Source organism: Phalacrocorax carbo, chromosome 11 (genome assembly GCF_963921805.1).
Source record: "Phalacrocorax carbo chromosome 11, bPhaCar2.1, whole genome shotgun sequence".
Classification (NCBI taxonomy): Eukaryota; Metazoa; Chordata; class Aves; order Suliformes; family Phalacrocoracidae; genus Phalacrocorax; species Phalacrocorax carbo.
The window spans coordinates 11,645,067-11,664,473 of NC_087523.1; the positions used below are offsets into that span (position 1 = coordinate 11,645,067).

General features: G+C 44.0%; 1 protein-coding gene across 4 annotated transcripts; it reads left to right on the top strand.

Annotated features, from left to right (window-relative positions):
* Positions 1-49: 49 nt before the first annotated feature.
* NONO (non-POU domain containing octamer binding) lies at positions 50-14,942 on the top strand. Of its 4 annotated transcripts, none has more exons than XM_064463058.1 (11): positions 50-185; positions 449-623; positions 3,111-3,331; positions 4,384-4,685; positions 6,853-6,948; positions 7,990-8,186; positions 8,451-8,535; positions 9,690-9,792; positions 11,147-11,189; positions 11,839-11,948; positions 13,910-14,942. In XM_064463058.1, the coding sequence occupies exons 2-11, from the start codon at positions 458-460 to the stop codon at positions 14,045-14,047; spliced, it is 1,461 nt and encodes a 486-aa protein (XP_064319128.1). In that variant the 5' UTR covers positions 50-185; positions 449-457; the 3' UTR covers positions 14,048-14,942. The 4 variants fall into 4 exon arrangements, with proteins under 4 accessions (XP_064319128.1, XP_064319130.1, XP_009499905.2 ...); XM_064463060.1 differs by having other exon boundaries at positions 449-578; positions 3,138-3,331; XM_009501610.2 differs by lacking the exon at positions 50-185 and having other exon boundaries at positions 3,138-3,331.
* Positions 14,943-19,407: the final 4,465 nt, after the last annotated feature.

Sequence of the window (19,407 nt, forward strand, 5' to 3'; positions counted from 1 at the left end):
CGAGCCGTGAGTGGCGGCGAGCACGGCCAGTGGCGGCGCGACGCTGGAGGCTGGAAGGCCAATGGGAGCACGTGTGGCAAGTGCCCGGTTAGGCTGCGCGAGTTCCGGCCGTGCGCGCGCTCCTCTTCGGGCTGCTGCGGGGCGAGGAGGCCGTGATCTGCCTCGGCGCTGGTGTTCGCCACCAGGTGAGGCCCCGACGGCGGCAGGGTCGTGGCTTGGTTCTGCTCAGCCGCGAGGCGGGCGCTCCCGGGCGGCGGCCGCCGCTGCTAGGGCCTTGCTGGGGCCCGCCGCGGCCCGCCCCGCCCCGCGGCTGCACGCGGCCGCTTTGGCGGGCTGGCCCCGCTGAGGCGTGGCCGGGGGTGGCGGGAGCCGGTCGGGGTCTGGGGGCCGCGGGCGAGAGCGGGAGTCGAGCCCTGGGCCGCGGCCGACCGGGCGTGTCTGTCTCTAGGTGAGGAAGATGCAGGGCAATAAGGGCTTCAACATGGAGAAGCAGAACCATACTCCACGGAAGCAACACCAGCACCAGCAGCACCCGCCGCCGTCCATCCCCGCCAACGGGCAGCAGGCCAACAGCCAGAGTGAGTCCCGGGCCCGCCGCGGGGGGCCGCCCGGCCCCGCTTTGGGTAGGCGTCGAGCGACCGCCCTCGCTGTAGAGGGTAACTACGGGTCCCGGTTAGCTGCCGGCCCCTACGGGTGTAACAGGTCTTGGCGGAAACAAACAGAAACCACTCTGTTTTAAACAACAAAAACTCAAGTCCCTAAGCATACCGCGACTTGCGTTCGCTGTTTGCCTGGCATATTCAGGGTTTTCCATTGTTGGAGACAGTGGTTTGAATTGTAGTTGGACTGGTTTTGGGGATTTTTGCTCAGTCCGCTCAGATGCATGCGGCTCCCGTAGGTTTGACTGGATTTGTTTGTAAGTTTCTTCTGCTCTTCTGAACTTGGGTAGAGATGTAGAGGTTCCTTCTTTGTCTCGAATTCTCAAGAAAAACTCACTTAAAGAGTTTGGAAGTCTCTGAACCTTTAACAGTGTTTCTGTAAACCTTGCAAATACGAGATGGCCTGTTTTACATTGGCTGTTTCTTTCTTCCCCAGCTATAACATATGGTTCTCAACAGAGGTTTCCTTAAGTACTAGCGAAATAAATTCACTATCTGTAAAGATACAGTTGTAGTAAGAACGTTGTTATAGCAATCTGCAGTCACTTGTTAAGACCAAGCTTTTACATGGGAGGAATCGGGAGATACCCAGCTTTACTTAATAATGTTTCAGCATTCAAGTACCAGCTGACATTGAGGATGGCAGTTACTCTAATCTAGTGTGTTTCCGGTTTGTTCTTAATCAGTGTGGACTGTAGCTCTGTTACCTGGGATACAGAGAGGGTGCTTGTGAGCTGAGACAATATGCATTAATGGTTTCTGGGGCCTTAACTAATCTAACCTGACAGTTAGAAATATGGTGGCAAGGCATTGCCATTAGCATTTTTGGGGAAGTGCTATAGTTATATTAGATTTTTTTATTTCAAGTTTGGACACTTTGGCTGTTCAGAACAAAAGGATATAGAAGCCCCATGTGTACTCTGCATGATTTCTCTGTGTGTTTTTTTCTGTCAAAGTTGCAGGCTTAACTGTTGCAGGTATATGCACACATGCAGAGATACTGGGCTAGTAAAAAAATTTCTGCGTATTTTTATTAGGTGGCCCTGTTAAATAAGCTCCTTACCAGTTCATAGAAGATAATAGACAAGGGGGACATATCAGTCTGTTTCCATTCAGGTTGGAAGCAATACAACACAACTACTGTATTGTGGTATTCTCACAGGGACCAGCTTATAGTGAGTGACTGCATCTCAGATTTGTTTGAGTGGATCTACTTAAGGCAGAACAGTGATAGTGGTATAACTGCTGTAGATCCTTTCTAGGGTATTCATAGGCCTTGCAATTGATACCCAAATACTTCTGATAATGGTGTGAAGAAGTTCACGGGACAAAATGCTTCAGTTATACACCCTTGCTCTGTGAAGTAGATAGCTTACTTCTATAGATATACTGTCAGTCTTTTTTTTTTTAGTGTTAGGCATGGATGTGTGCTTATTCTTATAAAAGAGTTGTCCTTGCATGTCTTGCATGCATTGTCTTTGCATGAATAGCCTTTGTTGGTTAGTGCCATACTTGTAGCCTGAATCAAGTCACTCATGTTCATAGTTTATTTCGTATGTGTGGCCATGAGGCATGTCCTCTGCAGAGCCAAGGGATTGCTTTCTGTGTCCTGCTGTCCTGTGTGGGGAAGTTCTGTATACATTTAAGAAAATGGGACACAGGAAGGTAAAGTGACAATAAAGCCACCCATGTGTATGGTGTATAGCAGAGTTTTCAGGATTGTGCTGGACTCTTGCTGAATTATGTGTTAAAGATTGTACATGCATGTGGGGATTTAAGGACGTTTCTACAATCTTTCCTGGTTATTGGTGTTAGATACAGCATTACTTATATAGATTTTTGTAATGAACTTTGTAATTTTTCTGAGGTCTTGCCTATATGGCTAATTTTTGGGGTGGGTTTTTTCATTTCTTTCTCTTCAGCTTGGAACCCAAGAGTCTAGAACTCAAATCCCATCTTGTAGAATGACAACTATCTCAAATGTTACCTGTCTGGGAAAATTTCCTCTTATTTGCATATTTTGCTAGACATCTGGGATTGGTTTTTTTTTTTTTGAGTAAAAATCTAGTTGCTGGCCAAACTGTGGCTTTTCTGTAATTATTCAGGTTGTAATAACAAAACCCTGTATTGTGACTGCAGTTGATTTTGTTCGGTCCAGTCATCTTGACCAGATCTTCAAAAGTTGGGTGAAATCTCTCGTGTTATTTCAAGCTGCAGTGTTCTTTTCTCCAGTTGTTGACTATCTTTCACTGGTGTTAACAAGCACTGATGTCCAAGCATGCATTTTCTTTAAAAAGAACATGGGACCATTCTGAAATAAAATACCCTTCTTGCTGTAGAGATGGCTGGAGAGGTCTGAGATGGAAGTGAATGGGTGGTATTACCTATATTGTCCTATGTCTCTCTGTTCGCTGTGATGAAACCTAATAGAATTTATCCCCCCAACTGTAGAGCAGCTGTGTACCTTATTCCCCTCAGATGAAGGCCTGACTATTGACCTGAAGAATTTCCGGAAACCTGGTGAAAAGACCTTCACCCAAAGAAGCCGCCTGTTTGTGGGGAATCTGCCCCCAGATATTACAGAGGAAGAGATGAGAAAGTTATTTGAGAAGTATGGCAAGGCAGGTGAAGTCTTCATACACAAGGACAAAGGCTTTGGCTTTATCAGGCTGGTGAGTGACTTGCTACCTTTGGGGTGTTTTTGTGGCAATGACTCACACTGGAGGAGTATTGCTGATTGGAAATAGATGATGTTCAGATATCTTGCTAATTAAGCCTGCTGTTGATTTTAGTAACCTGGAATATAGGATCAACTTCTACAAGTGTTTTGTCCAGAGCTTTTTATGAGAAGGAATGTGAATTCAGGCAGCTTGTGGCAGGATTTACGAGATATCTGATAAAGTTATTGTGAAGTCAGCTGGTAGAAAATGGAAAGAAAACATGAACATGATGCTATTATAGACAAGGTGGACCTCCATTTTCTGGAAAGGTATGAACATGGAATTTCTATGAACATAGGTTGTCACGCAGTATTACTGTAGTGATGAATGCTCTTGAGGTAGGGGATGTCTGGAAGATCATGTTGAAGTGTGGCCAGGAGAGGAGGTAGCTACCAACATAGAGTAATGATTCTCAGACTTTACTGGCTCATGTACTACCTTTGTGAAAGCCTCAAGGTGAGTGGATGGAGCATGAGGTTCCCACACCAAAGTCTGGGGCACTTTGCTGTGGTGTAGCTGCTTGGTAGTGACTTAAATGGGTGAAAGGGTGTGAAAATGGTGTAGGATGTCTTTCGTGGATTGTCATACAATCAGCATCTCCTTTCACAGTTATCAGACTTGACTAATAGTTGAGTCTTGATTTTTATTTTATTTTTTTTTTTTTAAAAAAAGAAAGCTTGCTTTGTAGCCTCAATATAATCATGTCTGATGGATAATGATAATTTAATTGTTTGCTTAGTCCATACTGGCTTTTGGATTAATCTTATGTCTGATACATTTTCCCCCCCCTCCAAACTCTGTACATGCGTATTCAGTTAGAGTAATTGGTAACAGAGAATAGCTACAGTTTGTTAGGACACTTTTTAACATACTATGGGAGGATTATTTGTTCCTCTCTGTGAAGTACGTGTTCAGGAGAAACAGGCTTGTGACTCTGTTGTGACTGTGCCTGGCTGATTCTGTACTGCATTGAGAGTTTTAATGATAACTTTTTTTATCTTCAGGAAACTCGCACTCTGGCAGAGATTGCAAAGGTGGAACTAGACAACATGCCTCTACGTGGGAAGCAGCTAAGAGTGCGTTTTGCATGCCACAGCGCATCGCTGACAGTCAGGAACCTGCCTCAGTTTGTGTCCAATGAGCTCCTGGAGGAAGCCTTCTCAGTGTTTGGCCAGGTGGAAAGGGCTGTGGTTATTGTGGATGACAGAGGACGATCCTCTGGAAAAGGCATTGTGGAGTTCTCAGGGAAGCCTGCTGCTAGGAAGGCCCTGGATAGATGTAGTGATGGGTCTTTCCTGCTAACCACGTAAGTGTGATGGGCAAGAAGTGCTATATTGGTATGTGTGCAGGTTGATGGGTGGCATTGGCTTGTGAGCAGTGTTTCTTAATGCCAGAGCAGGACAGGTGACATATGGGGCAGGAGGTTGTAGGTGATTTGCCTGGGGAGAACTTAACTTGGCTTTGTTCCAACAAGAGTGAGCCTGTGCTGAAATTCAGGTCTAAAAACTTTTTCCTGGGAAGCTGCTAGTGGGATAAGTGCATAAAACTTCCTGATAAACTCTTTCTTGATAAAGCCTTCTCAGGGCAATTAAAGCTGACTTTAAGAAGTAGGAGCTATTTCAGAGACCATCCATATAATTTGTTGGAAGCTCAGACGTGTTAATTGTACACTCTGGGTCGCTTCAGAGGTGAATCTTGGGATGGGACTTCACTGAGCAGCATGCACTGCTGGGGCGGAATGTTGATCCACCACTGTGGGCATGGGATCTGTCAGAGAAGCTGGTCCAATAGATTGGATTGTTTGGAGCTTTCACCATAATAAACTGTTTTCCTCGTGCTTGAATATCATAAGGCAACAAAGCATGTTCTTTTGTAATCATGTGAACTTCCACAAGTAAATGACTAATTTTAGATGCGTTCCACAGGCATGGCTTGTTGCTCTAACTGTTAGAGGGAACTGTTTTTGATCTCTTGGAAATAAAAATTACTGTATATTTTGTATGTATGCACCTAGCATTTGTGAATAGAATACTTCCTGAAATTGGGACTATATTGCTAATTTCTAAAGTAATTTTATAAGCTTTGTGCTTCTCACTTCTCTCCTTTTTCTTGGAGGCCTGCATATGGCACAGCTGTACACAAGCACGCTCAGTTTCAAAAAGCAGGTGTTTTGGGGTTGGGTTTTTTTTGTATCTGTTTTAACCCCTAAGACTCTTTGGGGATAACCAGCATAGTATGTAGTGCTCTGCAGGAGGATTGCTGTTAGGGAGCTTTTGCTGATTCAGAAGTCCATATCCTGAAAGAACCTTGAATACAAATTTTAAAAGTGATCATGCGAAACTAATCACTACCAGTGTGTAACTGAGAGCACCTGAGGGTAACACGCAATCTTTTTGTAGCTGTCAGTGTATTAGATTCTGATATCTAGGACGGCAAACCAGTGTGATGCTTATTTCTAGTTGTGGTTTGGTTTTGATTAAATTTGTTCTGGTTTGTCCTAGTTCGTGACAGTAACAGCTAGATAAACTGGTTGGAATTGATTCACATTGGAAAATAAGACAACTAATAATGGAATATGTCACATCAAAGTGAAAAGCTAGATTATGGATCTTCAGCTGATGAGATTTTAGTCTCTCGTACCCTGCCTTCCTGCTGGAGTCTGGGCACCACTTGCTGCTTGGCATAGTGTGATAATTTCTCTTCCATTTCCCCAGCTCTGGCAAATGGGGTTGAGGAGCTAATGAGAAGCTGTGGTGCTGCTGTGTGCTGAGGATGAGCAGTATCAGTGCTGTGGTGGGGAGCTGATTCAGAGACTGGGGACACTCCTGTTAAATTCTTTCTTCTGCACACAGAAACTGGGAAGACAGAATCACGTGTGCAGTATTTGTGTTGTGAAGTGCAGCTGTGGATTTCTTGAGGGGAAATTCAGCCGGGGCCCAACAGGCACTTACAGAGCACTGCTGCTTGGCAATAATGGGACGTGGTGGTCTCAGGAGGAGAGTATGACTGAATGGTACAGCCAGCAAACTCCAATGAGGAGCAGTGTAGTTATTCTTTGATTTAAGCAGCTACAAAAAGGCTCATACAGCCCATGGTTGGCCATGTAGCAAGGGAGGAAAGGGAGAAAAAACAGATTCTAGGGATTACAATACTTCATGCTGAGTATTTTCTACAGGAGGATGTCAGGTTCTAGCTAAGCTGTTAATTTGAACCAGTAGCTGCAAGTATTCTTCTTTCAGTACGGATTTGGTTTGGATTCAACAAGGGTTTTGATTAAGAGTTCAGCTCCTAGAAAGAAAGAAGAAAAAAGCGTTCAAAGTCATTTCTGGTTTCACTTTGAGATCCCCAACTGCTCTGAATTTCTTTGAGCAGTGCTAAAAGCAGTATTTATAAGTTCAGATATTACACATGCTTTCCTAGACTGCAAGCTCATTCTTGAATTTTCTTGAAAGCACCTCATCTTTTCTTTACAGATTCCCTCGGCCTGTCACTGTGGAGCCCATGGATCAGTATGATGATGAAGAGGGACTACCAGAGAAGCTAGTCATCAAAAACCAGCAATATCACAAGTATGTGCCTGGCATATGACAGGAGATGAGACTACGTGTGGCTAGTGCTTCAATCTTAGGAGGGTGGCTCATCAGTGCTACTGAAGGTCCTCCTTTTTTCTGTAAATGTGACCTGACTCTGGAAAGAGAATTGCATACACTGTTCTCTTGTGATGGTTAGCTGAAAGAAAGGAGTGGTTTTGGATCCACACTGCTGGATAAGACTGGCAGCCTTCGCATATTTTTCATAAGTCTGTTTCAGTTGTTGGAATAAAAATTGTGTCAGTTTGAGATAACATGAGATCCCCTTACTCAGATGAGAAGGTGAAGCAAAGACGTAAGTTACTTGCTCTAAGTATTATGGAAAGTCTGTAGAGGAAACAGATTTGAACCCACAGTGAAAATCTAAGGAATAATGTGAATAGCATTAGGAGATTGTAGAGCTATGAAGGTATAAGGCCTTGGCCTTTGAAGGCTTCCCAGCGTAAGTAGGTATTATGTGATCCAAGCAGTGGGAATTAGTTCAGGGGAGCTCGTGAATTTTTCAGGTAAGGAATATGAGAGCTTCAGGAGCTGGGAGGCTGCATTAGGAATAGTCATGTGCTCCAGGTGCAGGGGCTGCAGAGATTAGTGAAATACACACATTTGGGCAGTGTTTGTTTCTGGAGTGGATCCGTCCACAAGATGTGCAGCAGGAGCAAACGCTGTTTCTTTCAAGAATATTTCTAAATGTCTTTACCCAGTATCTTTTGGTGTCCTACAAAAGCAGTGTAATTTCTTGTTATGGACAACGGCAGGGCACAGTTTTCATAGATAATTAGTCATGCAGGAGGATTCTGCCCAAGTTTCTCCTTTCAATAAGATGATTCCTGAGGAGCAGACAAACTGGCATCTCAGGCATAGCTATTTGTGAAAAAGTAGAAGACAAAGTGGTTCCTTATTTGTTGCACTAAGAAATGCATTTCTAACTGTTGGATCTGCCATTGCATTTAACACAATTTTTTGTTTGTTTGTTTCTCTTTGCTCTGTTGAAGCATTCACTAGCTCTTCCTTGTTTGACAGGGAGCGTGAGCAGCCACCTCGATTTGCACAGCCTGGCAGCTTTGAGTATGAATATGCCATGCGTTGGAAGGCTCTAATAGAAATGGAGAAGCAGCAGCAAGAACAAGTAGACCGCAACATCAAGGAAGCTCGAGAGAAGCTGGAAATGGAAATGGAAGCAGCTCGCCATGAGCACCAGGTTATGCTCATGCGGCAAGGTACCAATCAAAGATAAATACAGTATCAGAACATGGCCCTGTGACATCCAGGGGTGGGTAGCTCAGTAGAGTGGGTAGCGCCCACTGAAGGTGTAGCTCTTGACTTGTAACCAAGCATAGTAGCAGCAAATGAGTGGGGAGGTGCTACTGTATTGCTGGAGGCTCTGTTACTTTATTCTCTTGTGTGTTATGGTTCTAGTTCAGGAATTGATAAGACTTGGCGTGGGAGTTGAGTTTGGGGTTTTTTACTGTTGCCTTTTACAGATCTAATGAGACGCCAGGAAGAGCTGAGGAGAATGGAGGAATTGCATAACCAAGAAGTACAAAAACGTAAACAGTTGGAACTCAGGTAAGGGGACAGGTTATGAAATGCTGTGAATCCATAATATTATGGAACAAAATGCTGCTTCAGTGTACCTGAATTGTTCAGTGTGACAATTTCATTACAACCTTAAAGCATGGCGGTTATTTTGGGCCTTTTTGTTCACAGGGAGAGTGCATGGTTGGCTTAAGGTGGAAGAGTTAAGAGTTTCTTCCACTGATTAGTATTTGGTTTTTTACAGCTCCGTGTCTTAGTTTAGCTCCTTGACTGAGTCAGATAGAAAAATCAGAATCTGTGCAGTGATTCAATGGCTTCAGTGCTGCAGGTTGGGAAACCCCATTCTAGAATCTATGTTTTTGTTTGAGGGGTAACTTAGTCTCAGAGATTTCTCTTTCCATTCCAGCTCTTCTTTGTCTCAGGGTCATTTTGAGAAGCTCCAGGAAGATTTCCAGACTACTTCTATAACAGAAGGGGCTTGAGAACTGTCTGGCTTGTATGCATTATATTGCATGTAGTCAGCATGTATTTGGGAGCTGCTGTGTACGTAGAATCATTTAGGCCGGAAAAGACCTTTAAGATCATCAAGTCCAACCGTAACCCTAACGCTGCCAAGTGCACCACTAAACCTTGTCCCTAAGTACCACATCTACATATCTTTTAAATACCTCCAGGGTGGTGACTCAACCGCTTCCCTGGGCAGCCTGTTCCAGTGCTTGATAACCCTTTCGATGAAGAAATTTTTCCTAATGTTCAATCTAAACCTCCCCTGGTGCAACTTGAGGCTGTTTCTTCTCATCCTATCACTTCTTACTTGGGAGAAGAGACCGACACCCACCTTGCTGCAACCTCCTTTCAGGTAGTTGTAGAGAGTGACGAGGTCTTATCTCAGCCTCCTTTTCTCCAGGCTAAACAACCCCAGTTTCTTCAGCTGTTCCTCACGAGACACACACATGGGTGTGCTCATGTTGGGTTTTGTAATAAACTCTGTAAAATTGAAAGCGTTAGAAGTGCCTCAGTGTGCATTCATGTTTCTGTCTTCATCACGAGGTACCTAATATTTTACAGCTTCAGCAAAATAATGTTCTTAAAATGGTGTGTTTCCAAACAGGACCCATTAGGCAGCACTGTGATGCAAATGGTTGGTGTATGTTGTGCTGAGCATCCTTGGACCTTTTTTGCAGGCAAGAAGAAGAACGCAGGCGCCGTGAAGAGGAAATGAGAAGGCAGCAAGAAGAGATGATGAGACGCCAGCAGGAAGGCTTTAAAGGGAATTTTGCTGATGCGGTATGAGTGCTTCTACCTTCCAGTTACATCTGGATACTGACATTAGATTTTTACCCTTCCACAGCACGGGGCTTTCTGTGAATGTTTGTTGGTTGAGGGACTTTACATCTTTAGTGCATTCTGCCCTAAATTATTGAATCCCTTCAATCTTAATACAGTTTATTCTGGAAAACATAAATAGCCCAGTTACTGTCCCACTGCTATTCATGTGGGACCCTCACTAGCTGTCTTGCTGTTCAGAAGAATATATCCTACCTAATTTTATTCTAACAGTGGCAAAGATGTACTGTACTGTCCTGAAGTACTGCTGCAGAACCCTGTTATGGTCATACACCCGGCTATTTTCCTAGCCTGCAGTTTGTCTTAGTCATGCTTAGACGAAACGATCCCAACTTGAGGCACTGCTGCAGGCACGATAATTGCTTGTACTTAAAAGTCAGTTGGTCAAGTATTTTCTTGTAATGTAAAATGTGTGGTGATCTGCCTTTTAATAGTAGTATCTCTAGTTCTGTGAAGAACTGCCTTACAATTAATTTCTAGTTCCAGCAACTTTCTGTTGTGGAAGCAGCTGTAATATTATTTAGGTGGTATAATGGCATTGATGCAACTGGGTGGCAAGTGTTTATGTACCCTACTGAAAAATTGGTCCATAAGCAAAATAGCTAAATATATGTCAAACCAAAAGGGCCAAAACTGTGTGACTGGCCTAAATGTGTGAATATTACTCTGTGTAGCAGAACTCCTGATTTCTCTAAATAATGGTGTCTTCATATGAAAAGTAGTGGCACTGAGACTACAGATGAAGTGAAATCTGTTGTTCTTCAGTTCCCACCATGGAAGAAGTAGTACCCTGACTGAAGTGAGGAGGTGCTTCTAGCTTTGCAGTGAGAGAGATCTGTGGTGTGTCACCTATGCTCAGTTAATAAAAGAGAAATCGAACTCACTAACAGGTATTTTAATGCAAGTGACCCAGTGCTGCTTCCTTTCAACAGGAAAAGCTTAGCTATGGCTGAAGAAGTAGCAAAACTAACTCTATCTAATGTGTCACTGCTGCTCAGCAGATCTTTCCATCTAGATATCAGACATCTCTTTATGCTGCCGTTTGGTAAAATCTGCATGCACAGCTTTGCTGCTGGATGTTTTACCATGATTGTGAAAAATAGCCCTTCAGAAGACCTGTTCAGCAGTTAATTCTGTGAAGATAGCTCAGATCTTCTTTTGAAATTTATCCTGGGAATAACTTTTCTTCAGAGTTTTCAATAGTAAAACCCCAGAACTCATTGGATTTGTATAATTACATTTTAAAAGCCTGAATTTTTATAATTTGAAATGAGTGTGTCTTTTTTTTTTCCAGAGGGAGCCACCAGACATGCGAATGGGACAGATGGGTATGGGAGGTAAGAGAATTCTGTGGCCATCTTTGTTCCTATGCATGTTCCTTTCCTCCTTTACAAAATCTGTATGTTTTTCTGAGTAGTCTTATTTTATTGGTGTCTTATTTAGAAACTCAGTCACAGTAATCTCCCAGTTCAGTGACAGGAAACAAGTGTTCATGTGACAGGAAACATAACAAAATTTGGGTATGAGGCAGTACTGTACATCTGTGAAAAGACTCAGTTCAGTAAGCAAAAGACTTGGTTGAAGTTGCTATCAGACCCATGGTGTGCTTCAGAAGTTTGTACTGATACAGGAACTGGTACGACATGTAGTGCTAGACCTTGAGCTGAGGAAATAATCTTGATTATTGTATTTCCATATTTTGACTGCATGATTTAGAGTTTCAGGCCACATGAACAAGTGAAAAGGCAATGGGGGCTTAGCGGTTAATGAAGGTGGTGAGTGTTAGAGCCTGCTGTAGTTTCAGATAATGCTGGAATGCAAGATCAGTCTGTCTTGACTTAATAGTACAAAGCTAGTTAATAGGCTGGGACTCTGTCCCTGAAGAAAACACTGCGGGGAGCTTAATCAGTGTTCTGTGGATCTGGAGTGATGAGTAGACCCCGGTCACTGTGTCTGCCAGGACTATTCCTCAGGTTTCTTTTCCAGGTACCATTGGCATGAACAATAGAGGAGCTATGGGTGGTACCAATGTCCCAGCTGCTGCACCTCCTTCGACTGGTCCTGGAGCTATGATACCTGACGGAGCCATGGGAATGGTAATGTATCTCTATCTGCTTTTTGTGCACACCTTTTAAATGTAGATTATGTTGCTTCCATTGTTAAGCACTATGCTGCTAAAGTTAAGGCTTCTTTGTCTACTTAGACCTGTTGTTTAACTCATTTGCTTAGGAGGTAAAGAACAAAGAATCAGTGGAGGTTTTGCTTATTTATTTGCCCTTTTTAATTTTTATATTTAGTTTTAAACCTTACTGCAGAGCTTTACAATAGAGCATGGCTTCTGTGGCATCTGTCATTCCTCTCTGTCATACAGAAGATCGATCCTCTCACAGTGTCAGCACTTCAGAAACAGTAGTAGTCACAGTCAAGTTTGGCCTGAAAGTTCATCTTCCTTTAGCAGTTTATATCAATTAGTCTAATAAATAATTTTCCTGCAAACTTTCCTACTCAGTCTTCTTGATCTATCGTGATCTTGATATGTTGTGACAACATGGAAATTTTTTCGTCATAAAGAACAGTTTTATTTGTCTATAAGCTTTTGTACTTAAGTGGTAGGGACAGTGGAGTGGCTGAGGTTAAGGGAATGCATACTACACAAAGCTATTAAGGGAGAAGATGAAGAGAGGAATGGAAAAGGGAGGTGAGTTCAGATTAATAGGATGAAATAATATCTTTTAGACCAAAACGCAATACGCTGTTTCTCTAATGGTCAGAAATATGTATAGTATTTTTGGAAACTGTTTATCCTGGCTAAGTGCTTGGTTTTAGGAGTTACTGGGCCCATGAATTCCAGCTTTTTATTCAGGTAGGGAGCAGTTACTTTGCATGTTTGCTCCAGCTGCTTGGAGTGATTGCAGCGTCCTTCCCTGTGATGTGTCCTACAAGACAGGTTCATAATTACTCAGAGTTTTTCATCTGTAGAGAAGGGGAAAAAGGTAGGAGTGCTGTGTTACTGCTGGTGCCTCCCATTCACTGCCAGCGAAGTGAGCATTGAGAATCCCTGGGACCTCCCTATTGTCAATTTTACTGTACTTTGGGTTTGTCTTCTGTAGAACCAGGCAATACCATGCAGTCGTCTACAGTACTAATACCAATTATGAAGTGCATATATGTATCGCATTGTGTTTATATGTATCACTGCTGTAAACCTGTGGACAAAGAATAAATGGAACCCAGGAACCTGGTGTAGAGCAGCCCTGCTCTGTGCAGTCTTAGCCCCAGTCTCGGGGGAAGGAAGAGGCAGTGGTTGCCTCCAGTACCTTCCCCAAAGGAAGTACCATGTCAACCATGAGGACATTTCAAGCAGGGGAGCAGGTTGCCCGGAGAGGTTGTGCAGCCTTCATCCTTGGATGTTTATAAGACCCGACTGGATAAAGCTGTGCCTAACCTGTCTGACCTCATAGCCAACTCTGTTTTGAGCAGAGGCCTCCTGAGGTACCTTCCAACCTGAATTATTCTTTGATCGTCTTCCCTCTGCTGGAAGGAACAGGCTGTGCAGTAGCACTAGTCCAGCTGGGAGAGGGGAGAGCCAAATGGATGGAAATAACAGGATACAATCACAGCACCAGATGGGTATTGCAAACTAATTTTGGAATTGGAGTAATGTGTACACCTGGATTGTGACAGTGCTGTAGTATCAGTATGTTGCTCCTCATTTACATTCGGTTTGGGTGAAGGAATATGGTGGAAATGTGAAGTTCTCCTTTCCCAGACTGCATTACTCACATGCTCCACAGCAGGGCACCACTCTGAGATGGTGCAAACTGTATTCCAGTATGCTAGACTACAAGTTATGTAGGGAAGGAGACTTGGTCCTGCAGTGGTCCTATCAGTCTGGTTTTGGGGCTTTGCGATGTTTTTGGTGGGGTGAAGGTTTGTAGCAAGGTCAGCTGGAATAGTGGAATCCTGGTAGAATTTGAATCAACTCAAATGCTTTTAACTCCCCTTTGTTGTTCCTTGTTTTTCTTTCTGCTTTTTCTGCGTTTGTCCTCATTACAAGACTCCACCACCACCTGCAGATCGCTTTGGCCAGGGCGGTGCAATGGAAGGCCTCGGAGCGATGGGAGGGAACCCACCTGCCTTCAACAGAGGAAATCCAGGGGGTGATTTCGGCCCTAACAAGCGTCGCAGATACTAACAGGATTAAGCTACCCCCTGCACATGCCCCAAAAAGGAAAGGAATCTTGGCAGGCCACACAGGGTTCAGCTTGGGGTGGGGGGAGGGATATATTAAAAACAGTTAATTAGGGCCTGTTTTGGTAAAGCCACTCTAGGACAAGGGGAGTGCAGTCTGACTGGTAAAGGTTTTAGAAAATTTCATGTGGTGCATTCCTATAATTTCAATGTGAAAAATGGAATCTGGGAGGCTGGCATTGTTCAATAACGGTAAGATCTGGCAAGGACCCTACTGCCTTGACCATTCCAGGTTTCTTATTTACAGGCAGAGTCCTGAGACTAAACTAGAGAAAATTGCGGTATGTCTTGGCATTTTTTTAGTGTAGCGTACCTTGCTTAAGAGCACAGGCAAGTCTCTGGAGAACTAGGGCAGCATCTGGGTACTTTGCAGCTCCCATGTTTCTGTAAATTTATATAGCTCCAAATGATCCGTCATGTAGTGAATTGGGGGAGATTTTATGTTTGTTTCTTTTTTTTCTCTTTTTTCTCCTAACTTGTAGTTATTCTTTTTATCTGGACCATCTGTTTCTTTAAAGTAGTTGACTGTCATGTGCAGCCTGAATGGCTGGAGGCTCTTGTTTGGATGGATTTATTGATAATGTGTTGTATCGCTGTTTATTTTTACTGGTAGTAAAGTACAATCTATTGGACAAAGATACTGTATCTCATGCTGAAGACTTAACCGAAACAAATGTTTGTATAATCTTAACCTTGCCTTGTCTTTTGTGTAGAAGTACTACAAGATTTTTTCATTTAGTGTAAACTGTTTGAACACAAGCTGTAATTTCCCACTAACAAGTTTGAGTTTGTCTGAGGAATGTTACAGGAATGCATTATTAAAGTGGATTTTAAGCCTTTTTTTATCTGGTGTGTTGCCTCTTCTGTTTTTTTTTAAAAAATAAAATGTGTATATATGAATTGAAATAAATCAAGCTTCAGATTGCAGTGCAAAACTTGTTCTTGCATAGGTCTGTAAAGAGGGTGTTCAGCTCCTGAGAATCTTCTAACTGTTCTCCTTGTCACAGAACAAGTTTTACTTGTGTGTTGGAATGAAACCTTCAACTTCGACATTTCAGAATACAATAACAGAGCTCCTGATGCACCTATGATGCGTATGTTGCGGATGCAGATAAGCGAGACGCAAGGCTTGTTCATGTGTCACTGGGAGTGAGCGTGGAGTTCAATTCATGTCTCATCTGCATAGTACGAAGTCTGTCTCTGCCCTGTGTAGGACTTGCCTCTTGCTGGGATGCAGACCTTCCTGCAGAGCTCTGGACTGCTGTGCCGGGGCAGGAAACAGGACTCGTAACTGCCAGTGGCAACAGTAATACTTTATCTTGTGTAACGCATGAGGTAATCTGTAGGGACAGGAGCCCTCTGAGTTGTGTTCTTGCACTGAAGCTCTTGAGTCTGGGGAATGGGGAGCAGAGGGGGAAGCTTCGAAAGAAATTTAGGTGGGAAGGAGAGGGAGAAAGAGTTACAGCCTAAGAGCATAAGGAGCTGCCTTACACACTTGTTAAATAATAGGGAAGATGAAAACATTTTTAGATACCTTATTGCCTTGGCAACATTACCCTAAAAAAATCAGGGTTTTGTCTTGTAGGTACTCTATAAGGAGGGAAAGATAAAATAAGCACTCTAGAGGTTTTATTGGTTTATCCCTGTTATTTGGCGGCTTATAATTAGCCTGGAATGGGATGTTGATAAACTGTATTGAAAAGAGACTGCAGGTGATGCTCTTGGTTTTTTCTGCTTGTTTTGTTTTCTATATTTGAAAGCATTAGCACTAGTAGCTGGCTTGCTGAGGTGATTATCAGGGGAATTCGTACTATACTTTCAGGTAAGTCACAAGAGTTTGGTGATGTTTTTCACATGACACACTTGCTAGGATAGCTAAATATTCCAAAATCTCAAGTAAGTTGGTGAGAATGCTGATTAGCTTTTCTGTTGCCCTGCAGAGAGGATGTACCTGTTCTAGTGGCTTGTGTCTGGGACATGGCTGGCAGACATTCACTAATGCCATGGGTATTTGTTAAGTATGTTGTTTAATTCTTAAGTGTCAAATACTAGAAGGAGAAGTTGCACCAAAGTGTCTGCATTGTCTCATTCTCCTGTCCGTTGCTCAGCTGGCTTGCTTGTTAGTGAGCAGTCAAAAGAGAAGCCCCTGCTCAAATGTTAGCAGTACTCTGCTGCTGCCTCAATTCTATTCAACCGTAAGATAAGGATAGGTTTGGTTACCGCCATTCCCTGGGAGAAAAGGGACATAGTAACAGGGTGTGTGAAATCATGGGGAAGGGGGGATTTAGCACTGCTCAAAGTCCATCTAACAAGACCAGTATGAGGTGAAAATTGAAGATCCAGTGACAGCAAAGGAAGAAAACTAAAACTACGCTCTGGTCTGAATGCTAGAGGTAACTATTCTAGTTTGGCTTAGAGGAGGAGGGTGAAAATACGTGAATGAGGTTCTAGGCAGGAAATTGTAAAGCAAACCATTACTAAGGTTTTTCAGAGGCTTGTGGACTGCTTGTAGTGCAGAAGCATTTAAAGGTGGGCACAGAAGCAAGCGAGGCTGCCTCACTCCAGAGCACTTTCAGATGCTGGAGTCTGCTGAAGCAATTTGGGATTTGCTGTTGGTGCTTGCTCTGCTTGGATAAGGTAGCAAGTGCAGCTCCAGAGGCTGGACTCCACACAAGCACTGTTGTGATGTGCTGAGGTTCAGTCAGTGTGCAGAAAGGAATGCTTTTCCAGATCACTGGCTATTAATGTAGTTGCAGACTGATGAAGTATTTTGACTACCATGAAGAGACACCCATGCATTTTGCTGTTGTATCTGGTCAGTTTGTTTAAAATACGCTTATGCAGTATCCATTCATCTCAGACCAAGGACTGATGAGCAGTCTGGTTCTTATCACTTTGCTCTTTGCTTTAAATCCCCATCATATGTGGGCTTCAGAAATTACAGCTTGTGCTTTGTGCAGCTTCCCTTTTATCACCAGTGACTGCATTTGCAAGAATCAAAGACAAATCTGAAAAATCCAACTTGTACCTGCATAACTTAGTTGCATCAAAGCAGTAGACAAACATTTCCTTTTTTTTTTCTGGCACAGTGCATCTCTAGAAGCTCTTAAGTGGTGGAATGTGATAAACTGCTCCAGTGAGCTACCTTTGAGAGCTGAAAGAAGGAAGATGTGATATCCTGTGGCCTTGCTGAAAAGAGCCATCATTCCCTCTTCTGTCTTGGTCATGGCTCGGGTACCTGCTTGTCTACCTGGTGAGTTACCTGAGTGCCAGAGGTAACCAAAAGGAGAGAAAGCAAGCAGGAAACTCAGGCAGGCACAACACTGCCTTTGGGACACTCTCCCTCACTACAGCCTGGCTGCTCTGCTCTACCTGAGCTCATAGTGACCGTGCAACAGGACCCTCCAGAAAACCTGTAAAACCCCAACTCCCTGCCAGTTCAGGCTATTTTGGGCAGCAGGTTTTTATTATGTCTGCCTGCTACTGACAAGAAAACTTAGTCTTAGGAGTAAACTGAACTCTTTTCTTTTGGACTTATTCCTGTTGAGGACTGAAGTGCATTTTTTGATGAGCATCTTCAGAGCAAGCACTGGAGTAAACGGGTGACTTGAGCAGCTCAGCTCTGAGATTAAATTATCTCCGGGAGCAAGACACTGCCTGAACTACAGGTAGAAAATCCCCATCAGCTGGGCAGCTGATTCCAGTTTGAAGGTATAATGGCTCAGTGAGACCAGAGTGCTGGGGCAATAGCCCTGCCATAATCCAAGCTGCAGAAGAGCCGTGTTCTTGAATGGAGGGATGAAGATTGCCCACATTCCCATTTCTGATGGTTTTCTGGTCTTTCTCAGACCTATTCTCTGAGCTGCTGAGTACAGTCGATGTAGACCTCTTGGACAACAGCTGGTACGTAACCCCTGAGCAGTGCTGTCAGAAAAAGAGCAGCTGGGCAGAACTTCTGTAGAATTGCTCAGCAGTATTCTTATGGGGAAGATTTTATTTCACAAATAACTAAGACATGAATCCTGCCTACTGGCTTTGTGTAGCATACATTGCAGTAATATGTACATCAGGGATTTTCCTTCTCCTAACCAGTATTTTGTATGAGCAAGCTACTCCATGCTTTAGAAGTGCACTCCCTTCCTCCTATACCAGGCTCCACAGAGCATCCTGAATGACCGAAGGGTCAGGAGTGAGCTGGATTTCTCTCTCTGGAGGCATCCAGCATGTGCTCCTCAGGACTCTGGGGGGCTTTTTTTACACTGACCTTGATTGTTCAAGGGCAAACACATTAAGTTGGTTTTAAGAATCATTTGGTCCTTTTTGTTCTGTTATATATCAAATTAAGGGACATAAAACAAACAGGCTTTATTTTTAATTCTCAGCTGGCCCTTTCCTTGCAAGCTGTTTCAAAGGTGTTAGTCATGACTGTCTCTGCTTGGCTGGCTTGCATGGTGACTTCTGCTTTATTTGGAGCTCTGCACTGGAGGAGGATTGGACTCGGCAACACAGCCCTGTGGCCCAAATGCAACTGCCAGAAGCCACAGATTCAAACTAAATGCTGTGTGATGATGTGCAGTCCAGCATGCTCTGCCATCACCTGAACCTCATCTCCTCTTTTTCGTAATTTTTAAAGCAGCAGCCCTAGCAAGGCCTTGAGTCTGCTGGTGGCTGACCAAGCCATTCCCCTGGAGCTCATCTCTGTTTCATGGTGGATGTCTTAGGCATGTCTCCCAAGTTGCACCCCTCACCTTGTCCTCCCTAGGGGGCCTCCCCTTGGGCTGGGAGCTGTGGACACCCCAATTTACCATATATCACTGTGCTATGTTCACAGTAGGCTCTGTCTTTCAAGCCACCTTGTTCCCTGCAGGCGTTTGCCACAGTGCAGCAGAAGAGTGAGGGCAGAGCAGTGCCTCTCCTTGGGTGCTGAGGGGGCTCTGCTCAGCCACAGCCTCCCCCATGTACCTGCTGGTCCCTCTGCAACAAGCCTTGGTGTGGGGGTCAGCCACAGCAACCTCTTGGCTTTTCTCTGAGGCATGCAAGGTAACCCAAGCTCCTGACTCTCACTGGCACAGGGATGGCGACAGCTGCAGCCTTGCTGACAGCTCATGGAAAGGACAAGGAGATCTGAAACCCTATAGCTCCGCTCAGCCCCTGGGACCGCAAATTCCCCTGTCACAGGGCTCTGCCCCGCTTCCTGGGTCCCAAGTGATCCCTCCTGTCTGAGCAGGGAGCAGAGGCTCTGGATGCCAGCAGCATTTTTTACCCACCTTTGGGACTGTTAGGTCATTTATTGTGTCTTGAGGC